Here is a 26618-nt window from a genome sequence, read left to right on the forward strand (position 1 = left end):
AAAGTAATATGTGTTTCTCGTCCGGTAATTCTGAGAAAGGTAACGAGAGAGGGCTTTACAATTTCCTATATTCAATTTATGAAATGAGACATCACTCTGGTAGCTGTGTTATGAGACCAGGTCCCAAGTGTACGTCTTGCCTGCACTCTGTGCATTTTCAAACAAATAGATATATGTGCCATACTTGAAATGAAACTTCATGCATGCAGAAATACATTTGCTTTTTCTTTCCACTACAGATGTCAAGGGAAAATGACCATCTTAATACTGGTATTTAGTGTTGTAATGGCTTTTCTGATACCAGTGTACTTGCAATTCTGATGTATTGTGCTATTAATTGAAACAGGTATAAAACATGTCTTTCAACAAATGTACGACTGAAATAAATTCCATGATATTCAAAACACTAGCTTTATTTATTGGTGTTTGTGACTTTTTGTGTCCACACAGCTGGTATGTATATCTGCAGTTCTTCACAGTACAATTGTAGCACATTCAACTGGAAACTGGCTTGTACAATTGCAGATGGATGTCAAAATGATACTGATATGGCATTCTAGCATTAAACGTTTAAAGATGTTTCTCCATGTTCTAAAAAGACATTTGATAATCACTCATTATTTGGATGATGAATGATTGTATAACAGTACACACTACAGATGATACCACTCACGGCTGTGTCCGTGAATTTACATCGTGAAGAAAAGTATCCCGCAGAAATACGAGACAAACTAGAATCCGTGGAAAAGTTATTTATTTTGTAGATACACCCATCTAATAATTCTACATTTGCTGGAAAAGCGCATTCATTTTCTCTGCAAAATAGAATGTATCGCCGTGACAGACCAGGGGATGGGGACCCTGGACAGCTACAAAACACGCACACTTTGCCGATATACGGTGCGGCACGGCCACTGCACTGGCACCAGGGAGGTGTGGACCTCCCTGCTGGCACCGTACCTTCCGACACTGCACACACATGCACATAGTCACAATGACATGAAAATGTATACAAACTCGATACCGTACAATCCTCACAAGCATTTGTACAGTACAATTCATCCGCTTAAAATATCAGAAACGGGGAAAAATACGAACAACGCGCGAAATATGCGTGGAATAACAGCGATTGTTCGCAAAAATGTTGCCGCTATCGCGTTCACGACGTACCGAATGCGCTGTACATCACAGCCCAGTAGGCCGGCCCGCCGCGCCGCCCATCCAACTATACAGTGCAGTTCGACTGCTTTGTGGGTCATTCCTTCTTGCCGATCGGCCGAGCTCGCAGTGTGAAATGCATGCGTTATTACATACGCACTACACACAGAAGCTACAGCTGTACTACAGTCTACAGCTAAGTAGAGGACGCAAGGCGTAAAAATTAGAAATGAGACGTCACGATTGGTAGGTGAATTGTCGATCTTTTTTTTTTTTCGGCGGCCGAAAAAATAGTAAATATCAAAAAAGTCGATGCGGCAACTGAAAATCGATGCGGGCGGGGAGCGGGCTGGGACGAGAATTATGAATTTCTTGGTATTTTCAGCGCCATTTTGAAAATAGTAAATAGTAAAAAAATCGATGCGGCGGCCAAAATCGATGCGCGCGAGGACGAGAAACTGGTTTCTTTTTTTACTTGGCCTAGGAAGTACAGTATATTTTGCCAGCCTCTTGCCAAGTCTTGCAGCTCAGGCTTATATTCCACAACGTGCATCCTTGTTACACTATAGGCTAATGGCCATGCAAGGGGTGGGTTAACTGGTGACTGAATGTAAAGAGCCCTTTAAATTTAGATCTGCCTCACCTCGAATATGCATGATGAAATATTTACAAGGCACTTTATCTACGTATGTAAACATGCACAATGTTCTTGTATAGTACCGTGATCTACCAGCTGCGCATCAATTGACCAGCCTAAATTCATGCATTGCCTTCCAATCTCCATTATTTCACTAGGAACTAAGGGGCACAGAGGTACCTTTTTTTTTTCCATAAAGGGTAATTTGGGAATTGTATGCCTACATACACGTAGTAATACTGAATACCTATATTGCATTCAATAACTGATGAAACAGTATTTTAACATACCAAAATATGACATATGTCTTTAGCACGTGTCATATATCCCTAAATTCTAGGGCCTCTATGAATGACTTCTTAACATATCAATAATATAACAAGTTTTATTCATTGCACATGACATTGTATGTACGCTGTATCCCTACATGGTTCATCAAACACACGATCCCAACAGGACACAAACTACTGTACCATGTGATGCAGTCTTTATGTGCCCAGTGGGAAGACTGGTGTGTATCAGATATATAGTCTGTTGAGAACAGAATGTATCGTCTTGAGTTGCGCAAAACCTGCATACCAAATGTAGATTAATGTCATCTGAGCGATAAGCTCAACTGTTTTCTACTCAAAATGGAGCAAATGGTAGCATCTTTGTCTCTGTTTAATGTGCTACAAATTGCCATGATTACTTGTTTTCAATGGTAACTGCAATATCAATTTTTATGGCTGTATTTTTTGCAGGCATTTGCCCTCAGTTAAAAAAACCAAACAAACCCAATATCAAGTTCTTATATCCCTTTTTATTTTGTCATTGGGACAAATGTGAATATAAAGCACATCAATGTGATTTAATCTATTGGAAATGTGCTGCAAAAAAAGACTATTCATCTTTCTTTTATTACTATAAAAGGATATATAACAATAATAATAATGGAGGAGGGCTCCTATTAACAAGAAACAGATTTGATATGGCAAGGATGGAAATGACAAATCACTAGAAATTTATACTGCAATATCAAATTAATGGCAATAATGTAACATTTAAAGGGCTGGGATAGTATTGGTGAAGGTGAGGATTGGGCTTTTAACTTTTTGTGAGATATCAAGAAACCCCTTATGATATAGTACAGAGCATACCATTTCACGAGGAATTCAAATTTTACTTGATGAAAATCGGTTTTGAAATGGCCGAAACATCAAAATACAAAGTAAAACAAAGCAATCATAATAAAAATCATCTCATCTCATACTAATACTCATCTCAGCCATTTCACAGCCAATTATTATCAAATAAATGTTCAGTGAATTCCTCTTGGAATTCCATACTTTTTCACATTTCATAGGTTTCTCATTATCTCACACAAAAAAAAAATAAAAATGTTAGAAACCTGAACTTAGGGCTCAACCAATACTACTGTAAAACAAGGAATTTTCGCGTGCATTTTAATTTCGCGAATTTCGTGAGCGCCAAAATTCGCAAAATTAAAATGCATGTGAAAGTTTTTGTCTACACTACATGCATTGAACGCCAGTGGCAATTCGCGAAAATTTCATGCCGCGAATATATCATGTTTTACAGTATATGATCCCTTGAAGTGATGCAGTTCATCTGTCAGTTAGGAAGTAGTGCAGCACTCTCATTTTACCATCTTTCAAGATACTACTGACATGTTTAACATTGAAGCATTCCTGAATTTCCTTCCCTTCAATAATTATTCAGAGATATTCCAGTAGATGAACCCAAAGCAGGTCAATCCTCAAAAATCACTGCATCACATTGTATGAAAATCATGACATTTGTGGCACATGAGTTGATACATGTATGTGAGAATGAGCCCATTACTCTTTTATGAAACCTCCCATTCATAATGCTTCCCATTCATAATGCTTCTGTAAATCGGGATCCTACCTTTCAACTGACCGATAGATGCCCTAAGTTGCATATAAACAGAAAGGCTTACATTTAACCCACTACTGGATAACTTCCTTCCTTTCTCAAAGCTGAAACCATTGAAAGTTTCTTCAAAAACAGGAAATTAATGGCTATCACCTCACAAGTTTCCAAGTGACCTGCAGACAAGTCTTCGCTATCATATTAGTTTACAGTTTTGTTTTTGAAATAGGGAAAAAAGGAAAGAAAGAAAAGAACTGACTAGAACCACCATTATACAATTTGTGTCAATCTATTGTGTGTTCCATTTTCAGTGGCTAGAGGGATGGGGTCACAGTTCCGGCACTGTTGTTCGAAAGCATGATGCTCATCATCTTTTTGTGTTCACATTTAATGGTAGAGTTGTATGGTGATGACATCATTATTTCTTCTAAATTTGATATGCGGTTATGACTAATAGCACTGCTACACGGAGCAACAAAAACTTCAAAACTTTCAAAGTTTACGTCCAAGTATGATTAAAATTCTAACCATGCTGTGCATTTTTTCAACTTGTTAAAGATGAGCCCATTTTGCTATCATAACACACATTTCCCATAGATTCCTGCCTGAGTATACATGGAACTAGACTTCAACAGGTTAATACACTTTAATGTATTTTTATAGGCCAATTTGATCATGAACTATTCAAGTCATTGAATGGCCCATGGCTGCCCTTGAATGCATATGTGCACACATGCATGGGATGTGCAGTTTAGAATAGGTGTGTATCTCTTTGCTACTTATCCTAGTTAATTTTTCTGAAGGTTTGTTAATCCAAAAAATAAAAAAGGCTTGTTATTCAGAAGCTTCATAAATCTCAAATTCAAAATAATTGTTTGCTATTCAAAAGTATCATAAAAGCCTGCACTAAAACAATATTCATAATTCTGCAGGTTTGTTAGTGCGTGCCTTCCTTTCATTTTTGAATCAGCAAACCTTATTTGTCATGGTTCATCACAAAAGCCAATGTCAGGGAAATTATTTCATTTGGTTTTGGCAAATCTGAAGCCTTCTGATGACAAACTTTAAAGTACTTTGGCCAACTCCATCATTATAAATGGATTTTTTTTTTGTTTACAAATTTAAAGTAAGAAATCTGCAAATGTTATAGCCAAAAAGTCAGCTTTGTGCTCATTTTTCTTCCTTTTATGATTCCAACTTTACACAGGTAACATGATGACGCACCACACGTCATTTTGAGTTTAATGAGCATTTTATATAGTATGAATCATATTTCATTTTCGGATTAACAAGTCTTCAAAATAGCGAACATCATCCCTTTTTGCCTGGGTATCATCCTTGTATTTTCCCTAGTGTGCGATTCAGTCTCCATTAATACTTACGATCAATTTTTCTAAAGCCAAGCAAATTCATGCTAAACCCGTAGACTGTTTCAGTGAGTGTCAGAGCACAATATATTCCTGGAAAACTTGTTTGTAGTTGCTAAAGAGTTGATCGCAAACTCACCATATTGTAGACAAATGATATGAACACAGACAACCTTGTTCCACCGATAAGCTGCAGGAGCAGAAAGTTGACCACGATGGTGATGACATAGTGTAAGCAGTCAAGTCCTGAAGGAAAACATAGAATTATATAATGATGAATAATGGCATATCTTCTGAATAGTAATCAAAGCTCAACCTTGGAGTTATCTGATATAGGGGATAATTATAAAGTGCTAGACCCAAAAATCTTTTCTGTGCCAGGGACTGTAGACAGTGTGTATAATGCTATTGGGTTTCCTGTGTTCATGGCCACTCAGCACAAGAAGGGTTAAACAAGAGATTTTGGGTATTAATCCTGTCTTCTATCCACCCTTGAAATTCTGCTGTACAACAAATTTAATCAATTTACAAAGTTCACAGGACTCAGTATGAAAGAAGAGCATTTCCCTTGTTAAACACATCCAATGAATTTATCAAATGGTGTAAAAACAAGGCAATCGCCAAATTGTGTCTCGCCCGTTCGCATACAAGGAATTAGTATTTTTTATAACTTCCAGAAGTTAATTGACCTGCTTATGACCTTTGACCTTGTGGTGACCTTCAACACCCTAAGGGACATTTACCATCCAAGTTTGGTCACAAACGGACAAAGGGATCAAAAGTAATGAGCCATAATCGAAACGCGCCATAAAAACTTAACATTGGGCCATAAAAATTTGTTGACCCCTTTCTGTGACCTCTGACCTTGTGATGACCTTTAACTTCCCAAGGGACATCTACTGTCCAAGTTTGGTCACAAACGGACATAGGGATCAAAAGTTATGAGCCACAATCAAAACGCGCCCTAAAAACATAACATTGGGCCCTAAAAGTTTGTTGACCCCTGTCTGTGACCTTTGACCTAGTGACGACCTTCACCTCCCCAAGGGACATCTTCCATCCAAGTTTGGTCACAAACGGATAAAGGGATCAGAAGTTATGAGCCATAAACGAAATGCGCCCTAAAAACTTAACATTGGCCCTAAAAGTTCGTTGACCCCGTCTGTAACCTTTGACCTTGTGGTTACCTTCAACTTCCCAAGAGACATCTACCATCACCCAAGTTTGATTGCCATTGTAGCAACATGTGTCGAGTTACATGTGATAAGAGTCTTGCAAGTAGACTTTAACGTATGACCTCAAATGACCTTTGACCTTATCATGTGACCTCTTACGGCACCATAACATGAAGGTACCCCCAGTGCATCCATCACCCAAGTTTGATTGCCATTGTAGCAACATGTGTCGAGTTACGTGTGATAAGAGAGTCTTGCAAGTAAACTTTAACGTATGACCTCAAATGACCTTTGACCTTATCATGTGACCTCTTACGGCACCATAACATGAAGGTACCCCCAGTGCATCCATCACCCAAGTTTGATTGCCATTGTAGCAACATGTGTCGAGTTACGTGCGATAAGAGAGTCTTGCAAGTAAACTTTAACGTATGACCTCAAATGACCTTTGACCTTATCGTGTGACCTCCAACTGCACCATAACATGAAGGTACCCCCAGTGCATCTATGACCCAAGTTAGGTTGTAATCCAAGCAACTTATGTGAAGTTATTTGTCAAAAGAGAGTCTTGCAGGTAAACTTTAACATAGAAAAGAGTCTTGCACATACTCTTTAATATATGACCTCAAATGACCTTTGACATCATCACATGACCTCCAACAACACCATAACATGAAGATACCCCTAGTGCTTCTATCACCCAAGTGTGGCTGCCATTGCTGTAACAGTTGCCAAGTTATGCATCATAAGAGAGTCTTGCAGGTAAACTTTAACATTTGTGACGGACGACGGACGGACGCCATTTGGATCCCTTAGTCTCGCCTTCACCTCCGGTGGGCGAGACAAAAATCATACAGCACCAAACCACCAAAAAAAACTCATTTACAGGACTATTGATGTACAGGTTCACAAGTGAAAACTTTTTATTTACACTTCCCCTGTCTCTTATCATTTGAATGATGGTTTCGTGTGTGAATGCTTGCGTTTGTACTGTTAAAGTGCAAGAACTCTTGTTACATTTCGCAAGCACGCAAACATCTTGCTACATATAATATATGCAAGTGCCAGCCACTCCCATTGTTTATATGTACAAGTACTGTTTTACTTATTATCAAATCTAATTCTGGGCTGTTTCTAAATGAACCAGTGGGATGACTGTGAGGCAATGGCATCACAGCTTCATCCAATTTGCACACAACAGTCACAATCAACTTTGATGTTTCATGAGATATGAAATTTTGAAATTCCATTATACTTCCTCATTTTATGTCCGACTATAATAAAACATTTGCCATGATTCCGTACAATGAGAGATCCTCCATCAACGTTCTCCTAGTGTGGCATTTCACTTAAGAAATGCCTGCATCCGGCTGCATAATACAAATCCTCCCCGAATATATAGCTGACAGTTTAACTTATGTGCAAGAATTATACTTTCAAAACAATCCACACATATCTGACTGGTTTATATCGGCCCATTAAGAAAACTATAAATGGAACATCCTTTTGTCTCCACCGCACGCAATTGATTACCTTTCACTGCCTATGTATACAAAATCAAATTAAAGAGTAATGCTCATCTCGTACTGCACCCTAAATCATGTCATATCTAGCCCAAATGGGACTCCAGTGAATTGAAATATCAAATACGCAGTAATGAAATCCAGCTCATATCCTTCATATTACTCAGCAGAATGGATTTTGTTTCTTTCTTCTTTTTTTTTTTTGGGGGGGGGGTGTAATTGTAGATATCCATGGCTTTGCAAAATGGCATAGATGCACTTTGGTGGTATAGACAAGCCGATACATGTGTATCATGTGATGAAATATAGTTGTGAAGTACTAGTACTGTATTTTAAGTGACTTCGGATGGCTCTATTGTAAAGACTGATGAATGCCTTCACATCGCAACCAAAACCTCCTTTGTTTTCTTTACCCTCCTTCACTGTTCATCTTGTTCCACTTTCTGTCTCTTCTGTATCAACACAAATCAATCGTGCTAACACGCAAACACACACACACACACACACACACACAACAGCCCCTTCCCTCTCTCCCACCCAATACTGTCTTGCTTTCTTGGTATTGTCTTAAAAACATGTAACTCACACTTGCGTATCCCTAACCTTTGATATGCCTGACCTCAAATACAAACACCAAGCTAGAAATGTCACTATGGCAACTGGTCTCCAACCCAATACTGTCTTGCTTTCTTGGTATCTATCGTCTCAAACCATGTAACCCAAACTTGCGCATCCCTAACCTTTGATATTTACCTGACCTCAAACATACAAGCACCATACAATATTCCATAAATCTTACAATGTCTCATTCTCCATTCGTTAGGTTCACATGGCATTCCTATGTAATCTTAAGAATTAGCTTGAATATTCAAACTTTGATGATTGCCTCACAGTTCAGCCCTGTGCAGATGTACTCGATAGCTAGCACTCTTTCAGTCGATGATTAGAACCACAAGATTGTGTATGTTCATTTTGAAGAAAAAAAAGACAGATTATTGTAAATTTTTCCATGTTCACATGTATTTGTAAAGTCTTTCTCCTCTCTGCTGCTGCATTTCCCTGAAACTGCTCACAGAAATGATTAGTGTTCAGTTCTAATGGACAACAGGTACAGCAAACAAGCAAATCTTTGATAAGTTCTCTCAGCAAGCCTTGCTCACGAGAACAATTTTTTTTTTTTTTTTGTAAATTGTTGCTTTCTAATTTTTGTATTATGCTGAAACAGAAATATCTTGCCACCACTGGCACACACATTGTACCTGAAAACTTAGTGCACTTTGATCTGTATCAGTGAGCCTTCAAATTTTTCAACACTGTTGCACATCTTGAAGTCATCATATAAAATCTAACACAAGAGTTTACATGTAAGAAAAGCGTTGAATGACATTCACATTCATGAGTGCACAAATGACTACTGACTTGAGTTGTCACGACCTGGTGTGATGTGATTGTACATTTTGTTAACGCTCTTGAAACATGCAAGGCCTGTCACTGATACAAATGAAAACAATTCATTGCCTTTCAAAGTTGGTGAATAACAATATGCTAGTGTGTACACAACCAGTAGAAGAGAGTCCTATTACGAGTATTATGTTTGCTCTGTGATACTCTGATTTTAGATATTGGTACAGGTAGGATATTGATATCATCTTGACATACACTGTAAATTGATAAAGAATGGCATACATTCAACCATCAGTGATTGGCAGACTATTGCTGGTTACTGTAGACTGATGACCCAACCAGTGTAACAGCAGCAAATTGATGTTGGTAATTGAGCATGGCACAACTATGTGTAATGTTCAAGGCCTCTTTTGCAGGTCATCTTAAATCAGCTGAAAGTGGCTGACATTTACTAATCCCCACTATTAAAGCAATAGACAAATTTTGCCTTTACTGTCATAGTGGATATTTTTGTGCTCGGCTGAGGAAGAAGAGTTACGCATGTTTTTGATTCCATGGAATATAGATGTACATCATTTCCACATTTACAGTATTTCATACTTGTTTAGTAAGTAAAATATGCCAAAAATAGAAGACAATCAGCATAACAATGATATCTGAACAAAGACTACAATACTAAGTGCAGTAATCAGAGGAGTGACATTGTATTCTTTAAAATGAATTGTACTGTTCAAACCGTACATTTAACCATTTCACCATTTTACAGCTCAATAGGAAATTTCAATATGGATATTTTTCTTTCTTTTTTGAATTCACAATCCTAAACTTGTACATCAACTCACTCTTTAACCTGGCTTGTCCTCAAATACACTGTGTGCGGCTGTATGAAGCAAACTTTCCCTACTACGCTGACATAATAGATATCCAAAAAAAATATTTTTTTCTCTCCTTCTTTCAGAGTGATCACAAGGCATTTATGTTTGTTTGTTTGATTGTTTTTTTTAATGACATCAAGGCATTATACAAATGACGCACAAGTCTGAGTGCATCAGTCAGAATTGTGTGCATAAGGTAACTATGGAATGCTTAACCCACGAGGCGAAGCCGAGTGGGTTTAGGCTAAATTCCATAGTTACCGCATGCACACTATATTCCGACTGACGCACGAAAAGACATGTGCGTCATCTGATTTATAGAATGGGTAATTTTCTTGTCAAAAACCCCATTTTTCTATTGTGTTACCCGATGACAAAATTACTGGATGCATTTCCTTTTGGCTTGCCGTAAACGAGCATGCATCAGTTTTTACCGGACGCATGGCCAACCTGAGTGCGCGAACCTTTGTTACAAGTATGCGTACTCTTGCTACAAGTGCGCCATAACATGTTTACCACTGTGACTCAGTGTGCGGCCAGTAAAAATCAACACATAGTTCTCAACCAATCAGATCGCAGGATTCTCGCTACCCATTCTATAACACCTACTGATACTGCATTTGCCAATATGATTATGATACCCTACTGGAATGACTGAAAAGGGTAAGAAAGCTTGAAATGTTTGTTGGATGAGTCACCAGTTTAAAGCTCCAGGCTTCATTCAGGAAGTCACAACACTAAAATTGCACACCAACTGGTCTGCAAACACTTTCTATTGGCAAATGGAACTCTTTTGATTCACGACAAGAGCAGTAAAGAATATACAGATCACAATGTCCATTTGTTCATAATTGTTGACTGATAAAGACAGAACTAGGTTATTGAATATCTCTTGAAGTACCATCAATTTGAGTAAATGGATGGTACTGCAGATCCATACTACTAGTTGGCGCAGGTCAACCAAAAAATTGTTGGAAAGGTAAAATGAATTGGCACTTAGCTTTTAAATGTAAAGGCACTTTCGAAGATGCCACTTTGGGAGAGTGAGATGGAGCTGCTTGAGTCAGTGTAAAGGGGGAAATGCAGGAGAGGTGTTTTTAATGCCCAAGTAAAAAATGAGTTTAAGAATGTAGCCAATCAGAAGTGCTGAAATGATCAGTTACATGTGATCTCTTTCTTTTTTCGTTTATGCAAGGGAGTTTAAAAAGTGTGCAGCAAAATTTAAAAACACATTACAGCACTGCGCATAATTCTATGGCAGATTACAATTGCCATGCATGCAGCACAAACAATAGCTTTGATTCATGCAGTCATCTGCACAGCCGATTGAAGAGCAGCCTCATTGCATTGCAAGAATGCAATACTATACAAATGATGCACAGGATAGAGTGCGTTAGTGTAGGCGTATAGTGCACTCAAGGCTATTTACAGCTGTGAAACATGCACGAGGCGAAGCCGCGTGCATGTTGCACTACATTGTAAATACCCGAGAGTGAGCTATACGCCTCCATTAACGCCACGAAATAATCCTGTGCATCATTTGTTTTATAAAATGGGTCGAAAATTCGAAAACTAACAGCATTTTTCAGCGTTTTTCACATACCTTTGTGGGTCAAGACGTCCGAAGATCTTCGTCCCAAACATTTACGCACGTCGCACTCGGAACTCCCGCACATATAAGTATGATGGGGGGTTGGGTTTCCGGACACTTAAGTTCCCGCATGAAAACTTACTTATTTTACATAGAATATGCACCCTTTACCTTAAAGACTTGATATAGACTCCTCATATAGGCCTACTAGACAACATACTCTGAAAACGGCGTGAGAATTAACCTGCTAAATCGTTGGATTTGCCCTTCAAAGTGACTCCATGTACGCGTCCGGTCCCACAACGCTTGGTCTACTGTACACTGTATGTATGATACGTACGCCACACATGTTATGCACAAGGGAAGAAAGGCCGGCCGGCCGGCAGCCCGAACTAGAAGTTGTTTACAGGATTGACAGCGCATATGCATGCAATTCAAAGGAGGTGCCGCGCGCACAGACGATCGGCAATAGGATTTAACATGCAGTGCAATGGGACTGAGTAACCAAAGCACATGTGACTCATTTCAGCGCTTCCTATTGGCTACATTCTTGAACCCATTTTATAATATACAAATGATGCACAGGATAGAGTGCATTAGTGGAGATGTAGCGCACTCGAGGGTATTTACAATTGTGAAACATGCACGAGGCGAAGCCGAGTGCATGTTGCACTACATCGTAAATACCCGAGAGTGAGCTGCATTTCCACTAACGCCACGAAATAATCCTGTGCATCATTTGTTTTATAAAATGGGTCGAAAACTAACAGCATTTTTCACGTACCTTTGTAAGATGTCCGAAGATGTTCGTCCCAAACATTTACGCACGTCGCACTCGGAAATCCCACACATATAAGTACTGTACGTATAAGAGTATACGTACGCCACACATGTTATGCACACAAGAAAGGCCGGCCGGCAGCCATAAACAAGAAGTTGTATAAAGGATTGACAGCGCGTATAGAAGCGCGCGACGCACTTGTAACAACTGATTGAGTGCGCACTGCTAGTGTAAACATTGTGACATCAGGCCGTGGATGTTACTGAGAAATCAATGCAGGCACACGTGTCTCATTTCAGCGCTTCCAATTGGCTACATTCTAGAACCCATTTTATAAAAAGTTTTACCAGTTGATATGCTACCAGTAGTTCATAGGCCCATTTTATAAAATGAATAATGCACAGATTTTCAATTCATGATGTTAGTGAATATGCAGCTCACTCTTGGGTATTCACAATGTCATGCATTATGCACTCAGCTGTTAGTATAGCAATATACCTGGTCTTTTTTGTTTGTTTGTTTGTTTGTCTGTTTGTTTGGTTTTGTTGGGTTTTTTTGTTCTAAACCAACATTATGAACCCTCAGCCAGTTGCTCTCCATTTCAGAAAAGAACAACATGAAGGTGTGTGAAATTTACCATAGTTGAAGTAGGCCATGGAGAGACCAGCTGCTGCGTAGAAGAGGTGCTGGGTGTTGGGAGCAGAGCTGATGACATATCGTCTTGCAAACAGTCCAAGAGGATAGCCTGCAGCAACAAAGATATTTAGAGATCACTTATAAGTGCAATAATCGTCATCATCCTCATCATCATCAATGTTATGTTCAGGAAGATAAGCCACACTGACACTCAAAGATCATTACTATTTAATGAATATGATGAAAAGATACTTAGATCAATTAATACCAGTTATAATTATGATAATGATAAAATGATAAATGATAAAGACAGATTTCACAGTCATTTTATCTTATTATGGATTACCATCATCCCCTTTATATTACAAATATTACTATCATTGTCATCATCAACATCATTATCTTACTGTTTTCATTATCATAACAGCTTTAAAATAATTTACAGAAAGGGTGGAATGTGACAGCAGGCATACAGTATTATTTGGAACCACTTAAGTATCTACTGACACATCTAGTTCATCTACCAGCACACATTCATCCTGAAACTAATCAACTTGAAATTCCATATAACATTAATGAGATGAAAACATGTTTCATCCATCATCAACAATTCAACACATGCTTAACACATACTTCACTCATTAATTGCAAGGACAGGTTTCGACGAGTGCAAGCATACGGATGTGGGGACTGCATACGTGTGCTAACAATGCCTGCAAAAGGTAAGTCCTCATCAGATTCACTGCTATGTTGTCTTTAAGAGGAGCCCTTTGTTTTGTTGCCTTTTTTTTGTCAGGAAGCATTTATCTGATATTTTGTTCTAAAAAATATGGTTTGCTCAATTGTAAATTGTCCATGACTCAAATTGAATAAATTTTCCTCCAGAATGCAAAATTTCCATGGGAGATGACTTTAGTCTGTCTGTCTGCCAGCTTTGCAAAAATCACATGAAAGGAAATTAATAATCCACACCTCACTGCAGAATTATTTGCACAGCAGTTGGTTCATCCCTTGTATGAACATCATAGCTACGGAGGGGGAAGTCAGGCTAAGTTTAAAGGGAAACATCTGGTGCATCTACTAAAGATTACTATTTCAAGTGCAGGTCAACAATGCAGGTCGACAACTACAATTGAGCTCCCAGACAAAAAAAAAAAAAAAAAGTTTCATCTTCTTAACCTGTGTTTGATTTGATCTGCTTATACCCCTATATTATACATTGTCAAGCACAAGTTCAAGGTATACAATAAGAAACACATTTACAGAATAGCAGACAAAAATCAATACAGGAAGTGTTAATTTGCTTCCATTAGTGATTACAGTTAATTGATGCTGTTCATAAAACAAAATGGGGGATAGAAAAATTGTGATTATTGCATACTGTACTGTAGTCACGAGAAGGAAAAGCAGAAACAATACATGCACTGGGGACTGTGATCACAACCACCAGCGCCTGACTTGGATCTCACTGATAAACTGTGAAATACAATTATTGAAGGTTATGGAATATGACTTTAATGCCGTATGAGTGAAGGAGGATGCAATTGCACAGTGTGTCATTATCAATTTCCCTGAGAAAAGGGATGACCTCAGATTTAACTACTGATATCAGATGATAATGTTGTATTGATAAAAACTTGGGTGACTCGGGCCATTTCCTTGAAGACATTTCGCCAAATCAGCATTGTCAGTCAGGCTCTTCTAGGAGAATATTTTACGGAGCTTTTATTTTCAGGATGGTAAAAGCTACGAGACAAAGATCTTACTGGCCATGCCTTGTTGGAAAACAGAATACAGCCCATCACCTCGCTTGAGCTGGTTTGTATTGAAATTATGGTAGTGACTCATTGCTCAGACAAAGCAAATTTTGAGCAGGAGGTCATAACATTCATCATGTCTTTCCTCGTTTCAAAACCGAGCATTTAATCAGCCCAAGACCGTCTGGCATATCAAGAGTGCAGAGACTTGTTGGTTTTCACACATGAACTGATTGGCCTTTCGAGTCCCAGAAACCACATAATGAGTGGTTTCTTTAGTGGTGTAGCAAACTAAAATTACTATTCATTTCCTGTACATGTATCTGATAAAGTGTACAGCAAAAAAATTTTCTTTCATTTCAGCCCTTTGTTCTACGTTTGTTTGTTTTGACTACAGATTTTTCAGAAGCCACTTCAATCATTAAATTTATGACACTAAAATTTGAACATTTTTTGTACATGAACAACAAATAAACCCTACCAAAACAAGAACCAGCAGTTTGAGACATAGTCACAAAAGCTGCCAACTTTCAAAAATTATTAAGATTAACAGCGACGAATAATTGAAAAAAACTAGAATTATCACTGAAGGTGATTAATACCCCCACCCCTAGTGTTGCTTTATAGTATGTGATGTCATGAGGGCAATGACGTTAATACCAAGTTTGTGCACTTGTCGAATTGGAAACAGAATAGTTTTAGTTTACTGTACATACAAAGTTTACAGAGTTGACACCGAGTATAAAACTTACAGCAAATGGAAACATGCTTTCCCCCAGCATCACTACACTTAAAGACCATCATTCACACCAAATTTGATCTTCAAAGCTTGAACGGTTTATTTTGATACAAAAATGAGTGGTTACCATGGCAACACATTTTCCTTAAACTAACACATTGGTGTCTCGAAAAACTACACTTCTAGATCATGATACATATTAAATTTGACTTTAATTGCTTGAATGATGGAAAAGTTATTCGATCTGCAAGGTTTTGGTAAAATTGAGGTTACCATGGCAACAGTTTGTGTGACAAACACAAAAATGATGTGTTCCACATCTATACCTCAGGGCCATAATGTCTATCAAATTTGGTTTCAATTGCTTGAAAACTGTGGAAGAAGTTCACTCCACAGGATTTAAAAAAAAAATGTGGTTACCATGGCAACGCATTGTCCGATACAAATACAAAGGACATTTTGCAAAACTACACTTAAAGCGCATCATACACACCAAATTTCACCTTCATAGATTAAATGGTTCAATTTGATACAAAAATGAGTGGTTACTATGGCAACACATTTTTCTTATATTAACACACATTGGTATCTTGCATAACTACACCTCCCGATCATCATACATACTAAATTTGACCTTAATTGCTTGAATGATGTGGAAGTTATTCAATCCACAAGGTTTTGGTAAAATTATGGTTACCATGGCAACGCTTTGTCCAACAAACACAAAAATTATGCGTTCCACATCTATGCCTCAAGGCCATAATGCCTACCAAATTTGATTTCAATTGCTTCAAAACTGTGGAAGTTGTTCACTCCACAAGATTTTGAAGAAAACATGCAGTTACCATGGCAACGCTTTGTCAAGTACAAACACAAAGAGTGTCTTGCATAACTACACGTATAGATCATCATAGAAACCAATTTTGAAAATCATTGCTTAAATACTGTGGAAGTTATTCAATCCACAAGGTTTTGGTAAAATTAAGGTTACCATGGCAATATATTGTCCGATAAACACAAAAAACATGTCTTCCATATCTATACCTCAATATCATCATTTACCCTAAGTTTCATTTAAATTGCTTCAAAACTGTGGGAGGAGTTCGCGACGCAAGATTTTGCAACAGACCGACCGACCAACCGACCGCCCGCCCGCCCGATCGCCCGATCGCCCGCCCGACCAACATCGTGGTGATTCCTGTAGATACCCCCTTCACACTATGTGTGGCGGGGGTATAAAAAATCATTTCAAGTACAAATCAATACTCTTTCATCATGGAGTTCAATGGTTTGAGACATACAAAGAGTGGGTATATTTGCAAAATTAAGTCAATGCACATTACTTCAGATTGATATTTGAGTCTGGAAAAGCTTCCCTACCGGTCAGAAACCTCCAGGAACTGTCCCATCCAAAAAACTTTCACTTTCTTTATCCCTATCCCTTGCCTATCAAAAAATAAAGAAAATAAAAAGGGGGGGGGGGACAAAAAACCAGCTCTTCCCAATTCAGGACGCAGCTCCATAATTCTGCTTTTAAATGACAAAAAAAAAAGTGTGAAACTTCCCTTTGAGAGAGACCATACTGCCATTCACTTAGGACTACAAGCCAAGAACGGAATGTTCCGTTAGGACTTCCTCATTCACTGATATTGTGTATGCTCATCTTAATGTTAGAATCTTGCCATTTCTCGGTGGAAGATATGCATCATGTTTCATGTAGTCAGTAATTGTTGACATGACTATCATCTGAGCAGGTTGAATACTCCAGTACCTGCTCTGCACAGAAACTTGCAAAATCGCCATACTATGCATTCTCTTACAGTGACACAATTAAAGATGCTGATTATATTTTGTATGATAATCACATGGAAGGCTAGGAGTGCATAATATTTTCCATGGTGACCACAAACAAACACAAGGCCAGTGCCATAATGTGTCTCGCCCATTCGCGTACAAGAAATTGTACGCGAATGGGATATAACAGATAAAACTAAAAATGTCGCTACGGCGACTGATGCCTCCGCCATAATGCATGATTCTCCCAATAGGTGTATTTACAATGTCTTCACAATGTGTTATGACAGTTTCACAAAACTGACAAAATATTGAAATGACAGGTTTGTCAGAAATATCTTGAATGTTCACTTTCCTTGAACTAGGTTTGCTACAATTGTCTAAGAGTGCAGGTACCTGTATTTGGGGAATTGCGAATTTTTACTTGACTTCCGACAGACCCTTTTATAAGTTTATGCATTGAGTAATTTTCAAGGTATGAATATAGAGTGCAATTACAGTACAAAATATATATTTTTTGCATCTCAACCTGGCCTTTGACCCTTAACCTTTGACCTTATGACCTTCTGGCTGGAAATTTCCCAGAGGATCTCCATTAGGGAATACATGTATATATCATAAAGTTTTAGTTTTAAAAATAATAATGCAAGCATTGCATATAATAGTATATGAGGGAAATAGTAACATTTTGAGAAGTTGACCTTGACTTTTGACCCCCTATCGACCCATGACCCCTAAATTCCCTAGAAAATCCCTGCCAGTCAGTACATGCATACAGCTGTGTGTACCAAGTTCCATGAAGATACATTGAACCATTTGCGAGAAAAGTAAAATTGTGACATATTCACCTAACCTTTGACCTTTGACCTTATGACATGAAACTCTTTCTGGAGAAACTTTATGCAGTAGTACATGTCTACACTAAGTTTCAAGAAAATACCTTCGAGCATTGCATGGATATGGGGGAAATAGCAACGTTTTTAGCATTTGACCTTGACCTTTTGACCTTTGACCTCTTGCCCATGTCACTAAGATCTACTAATTGCCCCATCATACACCATCCTTGCACCAAGTTTGGTGAAAGCTGCTTCATCCAGTTTTGAGTTATCACGTAAACAGATAAATTTTAGGATTTGACCTTGATCTTTGACCTTTGACCTCTGTCCAATTTCACTCAAAAACTAATGAAGTAATTGTCCAATCATACATCATCCTCAGACAAAGTTTGGCGAAATTTGCTGAATCCAGTCTTGAGTTATCGCATAAACAGATACAATTTAATGATTCGACCTTGACCGTTGACCTTTGACCTTTAGCCGATTTCACCCAAAATCTAATCAAGTAATTGCCCAATCATACTTTATACTTGGACGAAGTTTGGTAAAATTCTAGTCAATATTACTCAAGTTATCGCGTAAACGAATGCGGACGGACGTAAGGACGGACAGACGGACAGACGGACAGACAGTTATTAAAATTTTTGTAGCGTTACGGACAGATGACGGACGGACAGACACCGCAGGCGATCCCTTAGTCTCCCCATACCTCCTGTGGGCTCGACAAAAACCGGCAAAAGTATAACCTTTTGAGATCAAAGAACTTTGATGTGAATGACTTTACTTCCTTTTGTAAACTTGCACTCAGCTGTGCTTCACAAAGTGATCTTATGTAGCCCTACATGTACGCACTAAAACTTCTCTTAATTTCTGATCTCTTCTCATAAGCACTACTGTTTGAGCATTGTACAACTGCAATAAATGCTGGCAGTGCTCATACAATTGTAGGATATCATCAGTTCCTGCTCACACTCTTTATATCAGTGGGCTATTTTGCACTATATCTTTAAAAGTCGCAGATATTTCATGGTTTCCTACGAGGAATAAACTGAAATACAAACATAGTTTGCAGCCAATCGTTTGCACTAGCATCATTCCTACAAGGAATAAACTGAAATACAAACATAGTTTGCAGCCAATCGTTTGCACTATCACTAGGAAAATATGTCTTGGAAAGACTTCCGCATAAGCTTAAGATTATGACTACAGATACAATGTTATAGAACAAAGGAAAAAGTATATATGTGGAAATAGGCCAGTCTTGGTACTGGGCTTTCTAAATTAGTTTCAGTTTAATAAATAGATACAGCACTACAAGGCCCCTGAGCACACAAAAGAGAAATATGATCCTCCTGCAATGATAAAGGAAGTTATACAGGAAGGAATGACAGGTCACCATGTAACCGTTTAATGTATACTACTCTTGAACTCTTCACTTCGGTCTACATCCTTCAGAGGTTGTTAACCCGTTGAGGACGAGTCCCGAGTATACTAGGGCAAGTGTCTATGGGAAATGCGTGTTGTAGCAAAATCAGCCCGTCCTCAACGGGTTAAAAGCACTTTAGAGAGTTCCCGCATGGGTGTTCATACAAACATGCACTACATAATTCAAGCTCTGATACTACACATTGAAATGGTCTTGGTGACCACCAGCATATCTTGCATTATTGTCAGACTTGTCAACTGATCCTATCTTTGGGTTTTTTGTTTGAGAAAGACAAACCTAAAACTTACCAGTAACTGACAGCACTGTATACAAACAGTGTACATCTGACAATAACCGTTACACTGACAATTTTCGCAACTTGCACTTTTATATACAGTACATGTATCAATGCCGAACCAATTTTTTTCCAAGCCTAAGTAAGAGTATTGTGAATTTCCATGGAGAAAATCAAGTTTATGAAGATAAGAAATCCACAGGGACAGTTTTCACTCAGATGTCAATAATTCAATAATGTTCATCAGAAATACTTGTAATCTTGGTAATGTGCATGGGGGGAAAGGATCTGCAAGGGATCTACTTAAAAACAAAAATGAGTCCCCAAAAATCTATTTCTTCTCTTTGTTCATTCTTGCAAAAGCTCATGACCAGATCAACTTTTCTGATAGAGACACACCCTATCACTACACAAATACAGATGAGATCCTTTTGAGTAGTTTTTTTTTTCTCACACAAGATGCTCACAACTTTCAAGTCACAAAATGTGTAGTGTACCCAATGCTTGTGGGGGGGGGGGGGGGGGGGGGGGTCATTCAATTTTTATTTCTCCCAAGGATCTTTCCAAACCATTAAAGTCCTGCACATGAATTACTGTTACAAAACAAACTTTCAGCAGCATTGTTGGTTTACAATGTGTGCTTTACAGAAAATGTCCAAAGTAAGGTCTGCATATTCACTCTGGTATCTCATGTAGCTCATTTTGTATGTACATACAATACACTAGTACATGTATTGGCAATTGATCTTAATATAGACAATTTTCATAATCATTTTTTAATACATGGCTGCTAACTCAGATATTGTGGTATATACGACTAAATAAAACAGACTTACACTTGTACCATTTGTATAACAAGTCAAAATTGTGATATCCCTCACAAGTTTTCTTCTCTATTAAGTATTAAGCATAAATTGGCAGTGTGAAACTTTCATGGATCTGGTTTTGAATAAAGTCTCTAGAAACCTGACCACATTGCAGTACCAACTTAGGAATAATACATTGCAGTACCAACTTAGGAATAATACAATGTACCGAAATCCCACAAGCCCCCTTGCCAGGCACAACTCTAATAAGGCTCCTTATTGGATTTATAAGTCAAGAGCAGTATTTGTCATCATAAGGTTTGGAGACTTTGAACATAGGCCAACTGGGCAGGTATGAGATAAAACCACAGCTTTATATCACTTTCCATCCAGTTTTAAAAATAGCTATACAATGTAGTTTGGTTTCATCAGTTTACAAGTGTTTCAGGATCAGTCAGAATCACAAAGTTAGCACTGGTTTAGCAAAGCTGTTGAATCTGTCATATCTTTTATTTCATTTCATTTATTTCCATATATCCAAATAATACAAAATTATGGCTACATAGGATTAACAATTTGTACAAGAAGGTGGGAGTGTCATACAGCAAATACAAACAATAGCATAACAAAAGTATAATACATACACACCTGCAACTACAAGCACATGCCTACGTACATGTTGTAATATACAAATAATTTGATCTTCATGAAATCACTTTGAGTTGAAATAGCACAAGCTAGTAACGAATATGGAGGGAACTTGCATAAGAAGCAAAGCTTGTACAATTAGCAAGTTCCCCGAGTAAAAAAAGGGGGGGGAAAAAAAATATATATATACTATGCATACGTGCGTATATATCCAAATAAATGAATGGGCATTCCGATTCAGAAGAGATGAAAGGAAGAGGTACAAGTAAAGCAATGGGACCAGATCACACACACACACACACACACACACACACACACACACACACACACACACACACTCAAACAAACACACACTGACACACTGATATGAGGTCCAAAATATAACAAAGAACAATTGACCAAACAGGATCAGCAGCTGATACGGCCTACTGTTTGGCATAGGTGGCTACAAAAACACTTCAGGAAGAAACTGTATACTCAAAGAGGCTTCAAAAGATCCTAAGAGCATTATGATAGGGTAATCTGTTGGCATAGTATGGCTGGACATGCTCCATTAGCATATCATGTGAATGGAAGAAATTGTGCAGTGATCCGAGTATGGTTCAGACTGCAGGTGTGAAACCAGAACACTTTCTGCCAATATGCTAAGTTTTATAAAGGCCTCAATCTGAACATATATAAAGGACATACAGACGACATTCAGGCTGTAGTCCCTTCAAGCTACATTGTATTTGCTTTAAATTCATTAACAGCCTTCACATTCCAGTCCCAATATATTCTACCATAATTCAGTCAGATCACTGTTCATTTCAAAACCCTGAATAGCTTTATATCAGCATGTCTTTTCATTTTGTTATCAGTTTGTTGTCATGTGAATTATACTATTAGAATGCGGTGATACTAGGTCTTATTGTGTGTTTTTTTTTAAATCACTATAAATTTGCGATAATGCAGACAACTTGGAATAAATTTGAATTTAAATTGAACAATCACAGAACTACAACTTGGCTGGTTTGGAATTGGGGTTCATGACTGTGAAGCGAAGTAAAGTTTTACTTTTCATTACTGCATCTCCACACTGTGTGTCCAATCAAATAAACTGCATCCATTTACTTGGTATAAATACGTCAAATGTATCAATATTTACATCACTGGTTAGCTAACAAGTGCTTTAGAGGGACAGGATCTCTTGAGCTGAATTCATAGTCTGGTGAAACATAACTTAGGTGATTTAAAATAACAATCATGCCTGAAGAATTCCCAAGATTGCACAATGGAATAAAGTGAATCACCAAGTAGCCTTCTATACATCATACTTCTATTCACTTTCATTGGTCTTGTATGATTCACTATCTGTAGAGTAGGATACAATCTTAATAGCAGTTCTAGTGTAAATGATCTACAAAGTAACAACACTGACAACAGTCATAATAATGTTAGAAGTTAATGTCAGTAAAGAGACAATTTTGGGGAGTATGTCACATCATACATAGATACCCACATTGAATTATATGCTGTAGGGCCTATATACCATGATTTATTTCACGAGGTTTTTATATTTTCATGAATTTTTAGAGTCTGGTACTGTATGCAACTTTGAAAACACATAAAAATATAAACTCGATCCTGACATGAATGTGATGTGCACGCATACATTTTTCCGTTCGATACTGTAATCTAAAAACACAAATTTAACCGCTTGTGAAATTGTTGGGAAGTCCCGATTAGTGAGAACTTAGACTCACTAAAAAAACAATATGCCTACATAGACTGCTTACGCTTGATGTTTAGGATTTACTATTCACTAAGTCAGTGCAGCCATTGAGTAAAATTTTGCACAGAGTATAATCTTCAAACTGTCTAATGTACAGTCTGTAACTCTAGCTTGGCAACAGTAGGAGCAGTCTGCCCAGCCCTTCATTTCTGCTCCGAGTTTTAATCTTACACAACCATTGCATGAGGCCTTTTTAAATACACATGGCGGTAACTTTGGTTACAGTTCGTTATTCTGAAGGTTCGTTATTCCGAAGGTTCTTTAGTCCGAAAGTTCGTTATTCCGAAGATTCGTTATTCCGAAGGTTAGTTAATCCAAAAATGTGATAAGGTTTGTTATTTCGAAGGTTCATTAATCCGAAAATGAAATAAGGTTCGTAATTCCGAAGGTTCCTTAATCCAAAAATGAAACAAAGCCCGTTATACCGAAGGTTCGTTACGGACCCCATTTCATTTTTGGATCAACGAACCTTCGGAATAACGAACCCAATTTCATTTTTGGATAAACGAGCCTTCGGAATAGCGAACCCTATTTCATTTTCAGATTAACGAACCTTCTGAATAACGACCTTTCAGAATACCAAACCTTCGGAATAACTTGAAAAATTTTTCGGATTAACGAACCCTTTTTCATTTTCAGATTAACAAACCTCTAGGAATAGGGAATTTGTGTGTTTCCAATTTAACAAACCTTCGGAATAACAAACAGCATCCGTAACTTTCCTGTTGGAATGTTCAAAAGATAAGGTGGATGAGAGCTTCATATAAATTTAAAGTTCTTTATTTCACATTTTGACAAGTTTTGTCACTTCACTCTATCCATTATTAAAAACAGTTAGAGGTGTCATACAATGTCTACACCAGAGCAGATATTGCTCTGGAAAACTTTCTCTTTTGTTTTATTTCTTTCTGTCTTTTGCAGACTATGAAGCCAATAACAATACCTTAGTAACATCTTACATATATTTAATGCAGAAAGAAAACTGCAACATATGGTGATTTGGAGAGAAATCAGAAATTTGACAATTGTTAAAGACTGATATTTTTATTAAGCTGAAGTTCAAATTATGAAAATATTTTGAAAACTGAAACATGTTTTAATAAAGCATAGTTTTTAGTATTTGTTTGGACTTGACTTTGTGTGGTGTGCTTATCAGCCTTATCTCCCATTTCCTAGACAGCCAAAAGTTGAAGTAACATTGAAGCTGACTTTCTAACCTGACCATCAAGGGCTGATAATGTCGAAATAAAGAACACCTATCATATCAATATCAATTTACTATTTTGGTGTTGAAAAGCTCACAATCCAGATCAGATAACTAATACAAATATCAGATGATTATAAATGAACTTTTGGCAGTGATGAGACACATTGTAGCTAAATTTTGATTTGAAATTGTCTTGTCTGTAAGTGTAAATAGTGTAATGTTGAAACTACAAAAATTTAGAACTTCCCATTAGAAGTGATAGAAGGAAACAAAATTTTACTACACAGCATAGTCACATAACTCACAGAACTGTCAATATGCACACAGCCAATGTAATTTATGAAAAAGTATATTAAATTCTTTAAAATAACCCATGTTTCAAAATATACAAAATATGATACTTCTAAGTTCATAGCACTGATCATCCCATGGAAGGGGATACCTGGATGGAATCAAATACCTGATACGCAAAGAATGTGGGATTGCATGCATCGCTAACTTTCATCTCTTTTGATTGTGCAGTAGGGCCAGCGCGGCGCCAGGTAGGTACTGCACTGTCAACAACAAAGAGCAAAGTGCGAAGCAGTACAAAAGATCCTGCAGATGGTCTCAAGCACATTGTTGGGACGATCCAAAGGCCAAACAAAGCAGACAGCGCAAAGCACGTGTTCTGCGGGTTTTCTTAGTGAAAATCATATCAACATTATATTGCTACTCATCCTCGGAATCGCATCATATGGATGCGGCTTTCGTATTCAAGCGAGAAAGAAAAGGGAGAGAGAAAGCACAAAACACATTTTTTCCTGTATGGGACTAAGAGCCCCGCTGCATTCATTCATTGTCGCCGTAAGACACGTATGAAGTAAAGCTGAAATGCAACAAGAAATGAACTTACACAAGAGAATCGTGACGTAAAATCGAAGATCCACAACCCCTACACCAACTATTACTGAAAGTTCCTCAAAAAATGTGGAAATTGGATTAATTTCCATCATTTTCAACATGCCAAGGTGCGCCATTGTGGTGTTCGGTGTGCTGCTCGCCGGTTATGCCAATACACTGACTACGCTATCGCGTAGACATAGGAAAAAGTGAAGAAAGGGGTGGAGATTTTATAACGTCGTCGGCATCCTCCTAGTCTACATGCTATTCGACTTTCACGTTGATGTCGAGACGGCATGCAACGAAGGCGAGCAGTGAATGCGGCGGTTGGAGTGTGTTGGCTGGTGGAGTGCGTGTCTGATGTCAATGGAAAAGCAAGCAAGAAGGGAGAATGTATTGAGCACGCAGCTGTGAACTTGCTGTGACCCAACATGGGGGAAAAGGAGACGCGGGCATCTCTTTCTCTGTTTTGGAGAGGGAGAGGGGAGGAACTTTTCAGTGCCATCGGCATTGCAGGTTGATAAAGAGAATAATATATTAGAGATATTCCAATAGATTGACGATTGTGAAAACCCCACTCCTGAAAGAAGTAGGAGGAGGAGCGGGAGGAGGAGGAGGAGGAGGAGGAAGAAGAAGAAGAAGAAGAAGAAGAAGAAGAAGAAGAAGAAGAAGAAGAAGAAGCCTGAGAAGAAGAGTCAAGGAGGAAGGGAGGAAGTGTGAGGAGTGGTAGGAAGATCTCCACCAGGGAGGAAGAGGGCCCAGATGGAGGAGCAGGAAAAGCAGAAGAAAGAAAAACTTAAACGATCTTGCTCATTTCCTCTCAAGGCCATCTGTCTCCTTTAAGGCTATTCGGATTGTGTGTTGAGCTTTGGTCGTTAGGATGAATGATTAGAATGAAATCATGCCTTCAGATGCGCAAAACATTAAAGAAAATTCGTAGATTTTTTTGTCCATACATTCAGATTTGCAATAAATTTGAGTGCATCTCTTATTTCCGTTTTTTAATCAGTGATAGCTGATTAACTTATTGTGTTCATTATCGGCCTATATCATGGCTTATCATAACATAAACAAAATTGGTGACTGGGCGAAAAAATGGATGATGGATTTGAACACAGATATATGTAAGGTTTTGACGATATCCAGGAAAAGAAGTAAGGTGCAACACGTGTATCATCTAAATAACGCCCCTCTTGAATCTGTTGAATCCGTGAAGTACTTGGGTGTAACCATCACTTCTGATTTGAAGTGGACCCAACACATCAACAATACTGTCAATAAAGCCAATAACGTGCTTGCATTTCTAAAACGCAATCTTCGCATAAAATCTTCTGATGTTAAAGCCACAGCTTACAAAACATTGGTTCGACCAATTGTTGAGTATGCTTCCACAGTTTGGGACCCATCTACC

General features: G+C 38.0%; 1 protein-coding gene across 1 annotated transcript in view; it reads right to left on the reverse strand.

Annotated features, from left to right (window-relative positions):
• LOC139733159 (lysophospholipid acyltransferase 5-like) overlaps nt 1-25474 on the reverse strand; it is a 46455-nt gene extending 20981 nt beyond the window's left edge. The window contains exons 1-3 of the mRNA XM_071643999.1: nt 25221-25474; nt 13045-13152; nt 5198-5304 (exon numbers count right to left, since the gene is read on the reverse strand). Of these exons, the coding sequence (XP_071500100.1) occupies nt 5198-5304; nt 13045-13152; nt 25221-25344 (339 nt within the window). The 5' untranslated portion in view covers nt 25345-25474. The remainder of the gene's footprint in view (nt 1-5197; nt 5305-13044; nt 13153-25220) is intronic.
• Between the last annotated feature and the right edge of the window lie 1144 nt (nt 25475-26618).

This window comes from Diadema antillarum, unplaced genomic scaffold (genome assembly GCF_040938485.1).
Source record: "Diadema antillarum isolate AM-2024a unplaced genomic scaffold, OU_Dant_1.0 seq00000462_RagTag, whole genome shotgun sequence".
NCBI lineage: Eukaryota > Metazoa > Echinodermata > Echinoidea > Diadematoida > Diadematidae > Diadema > Diadema antillarum.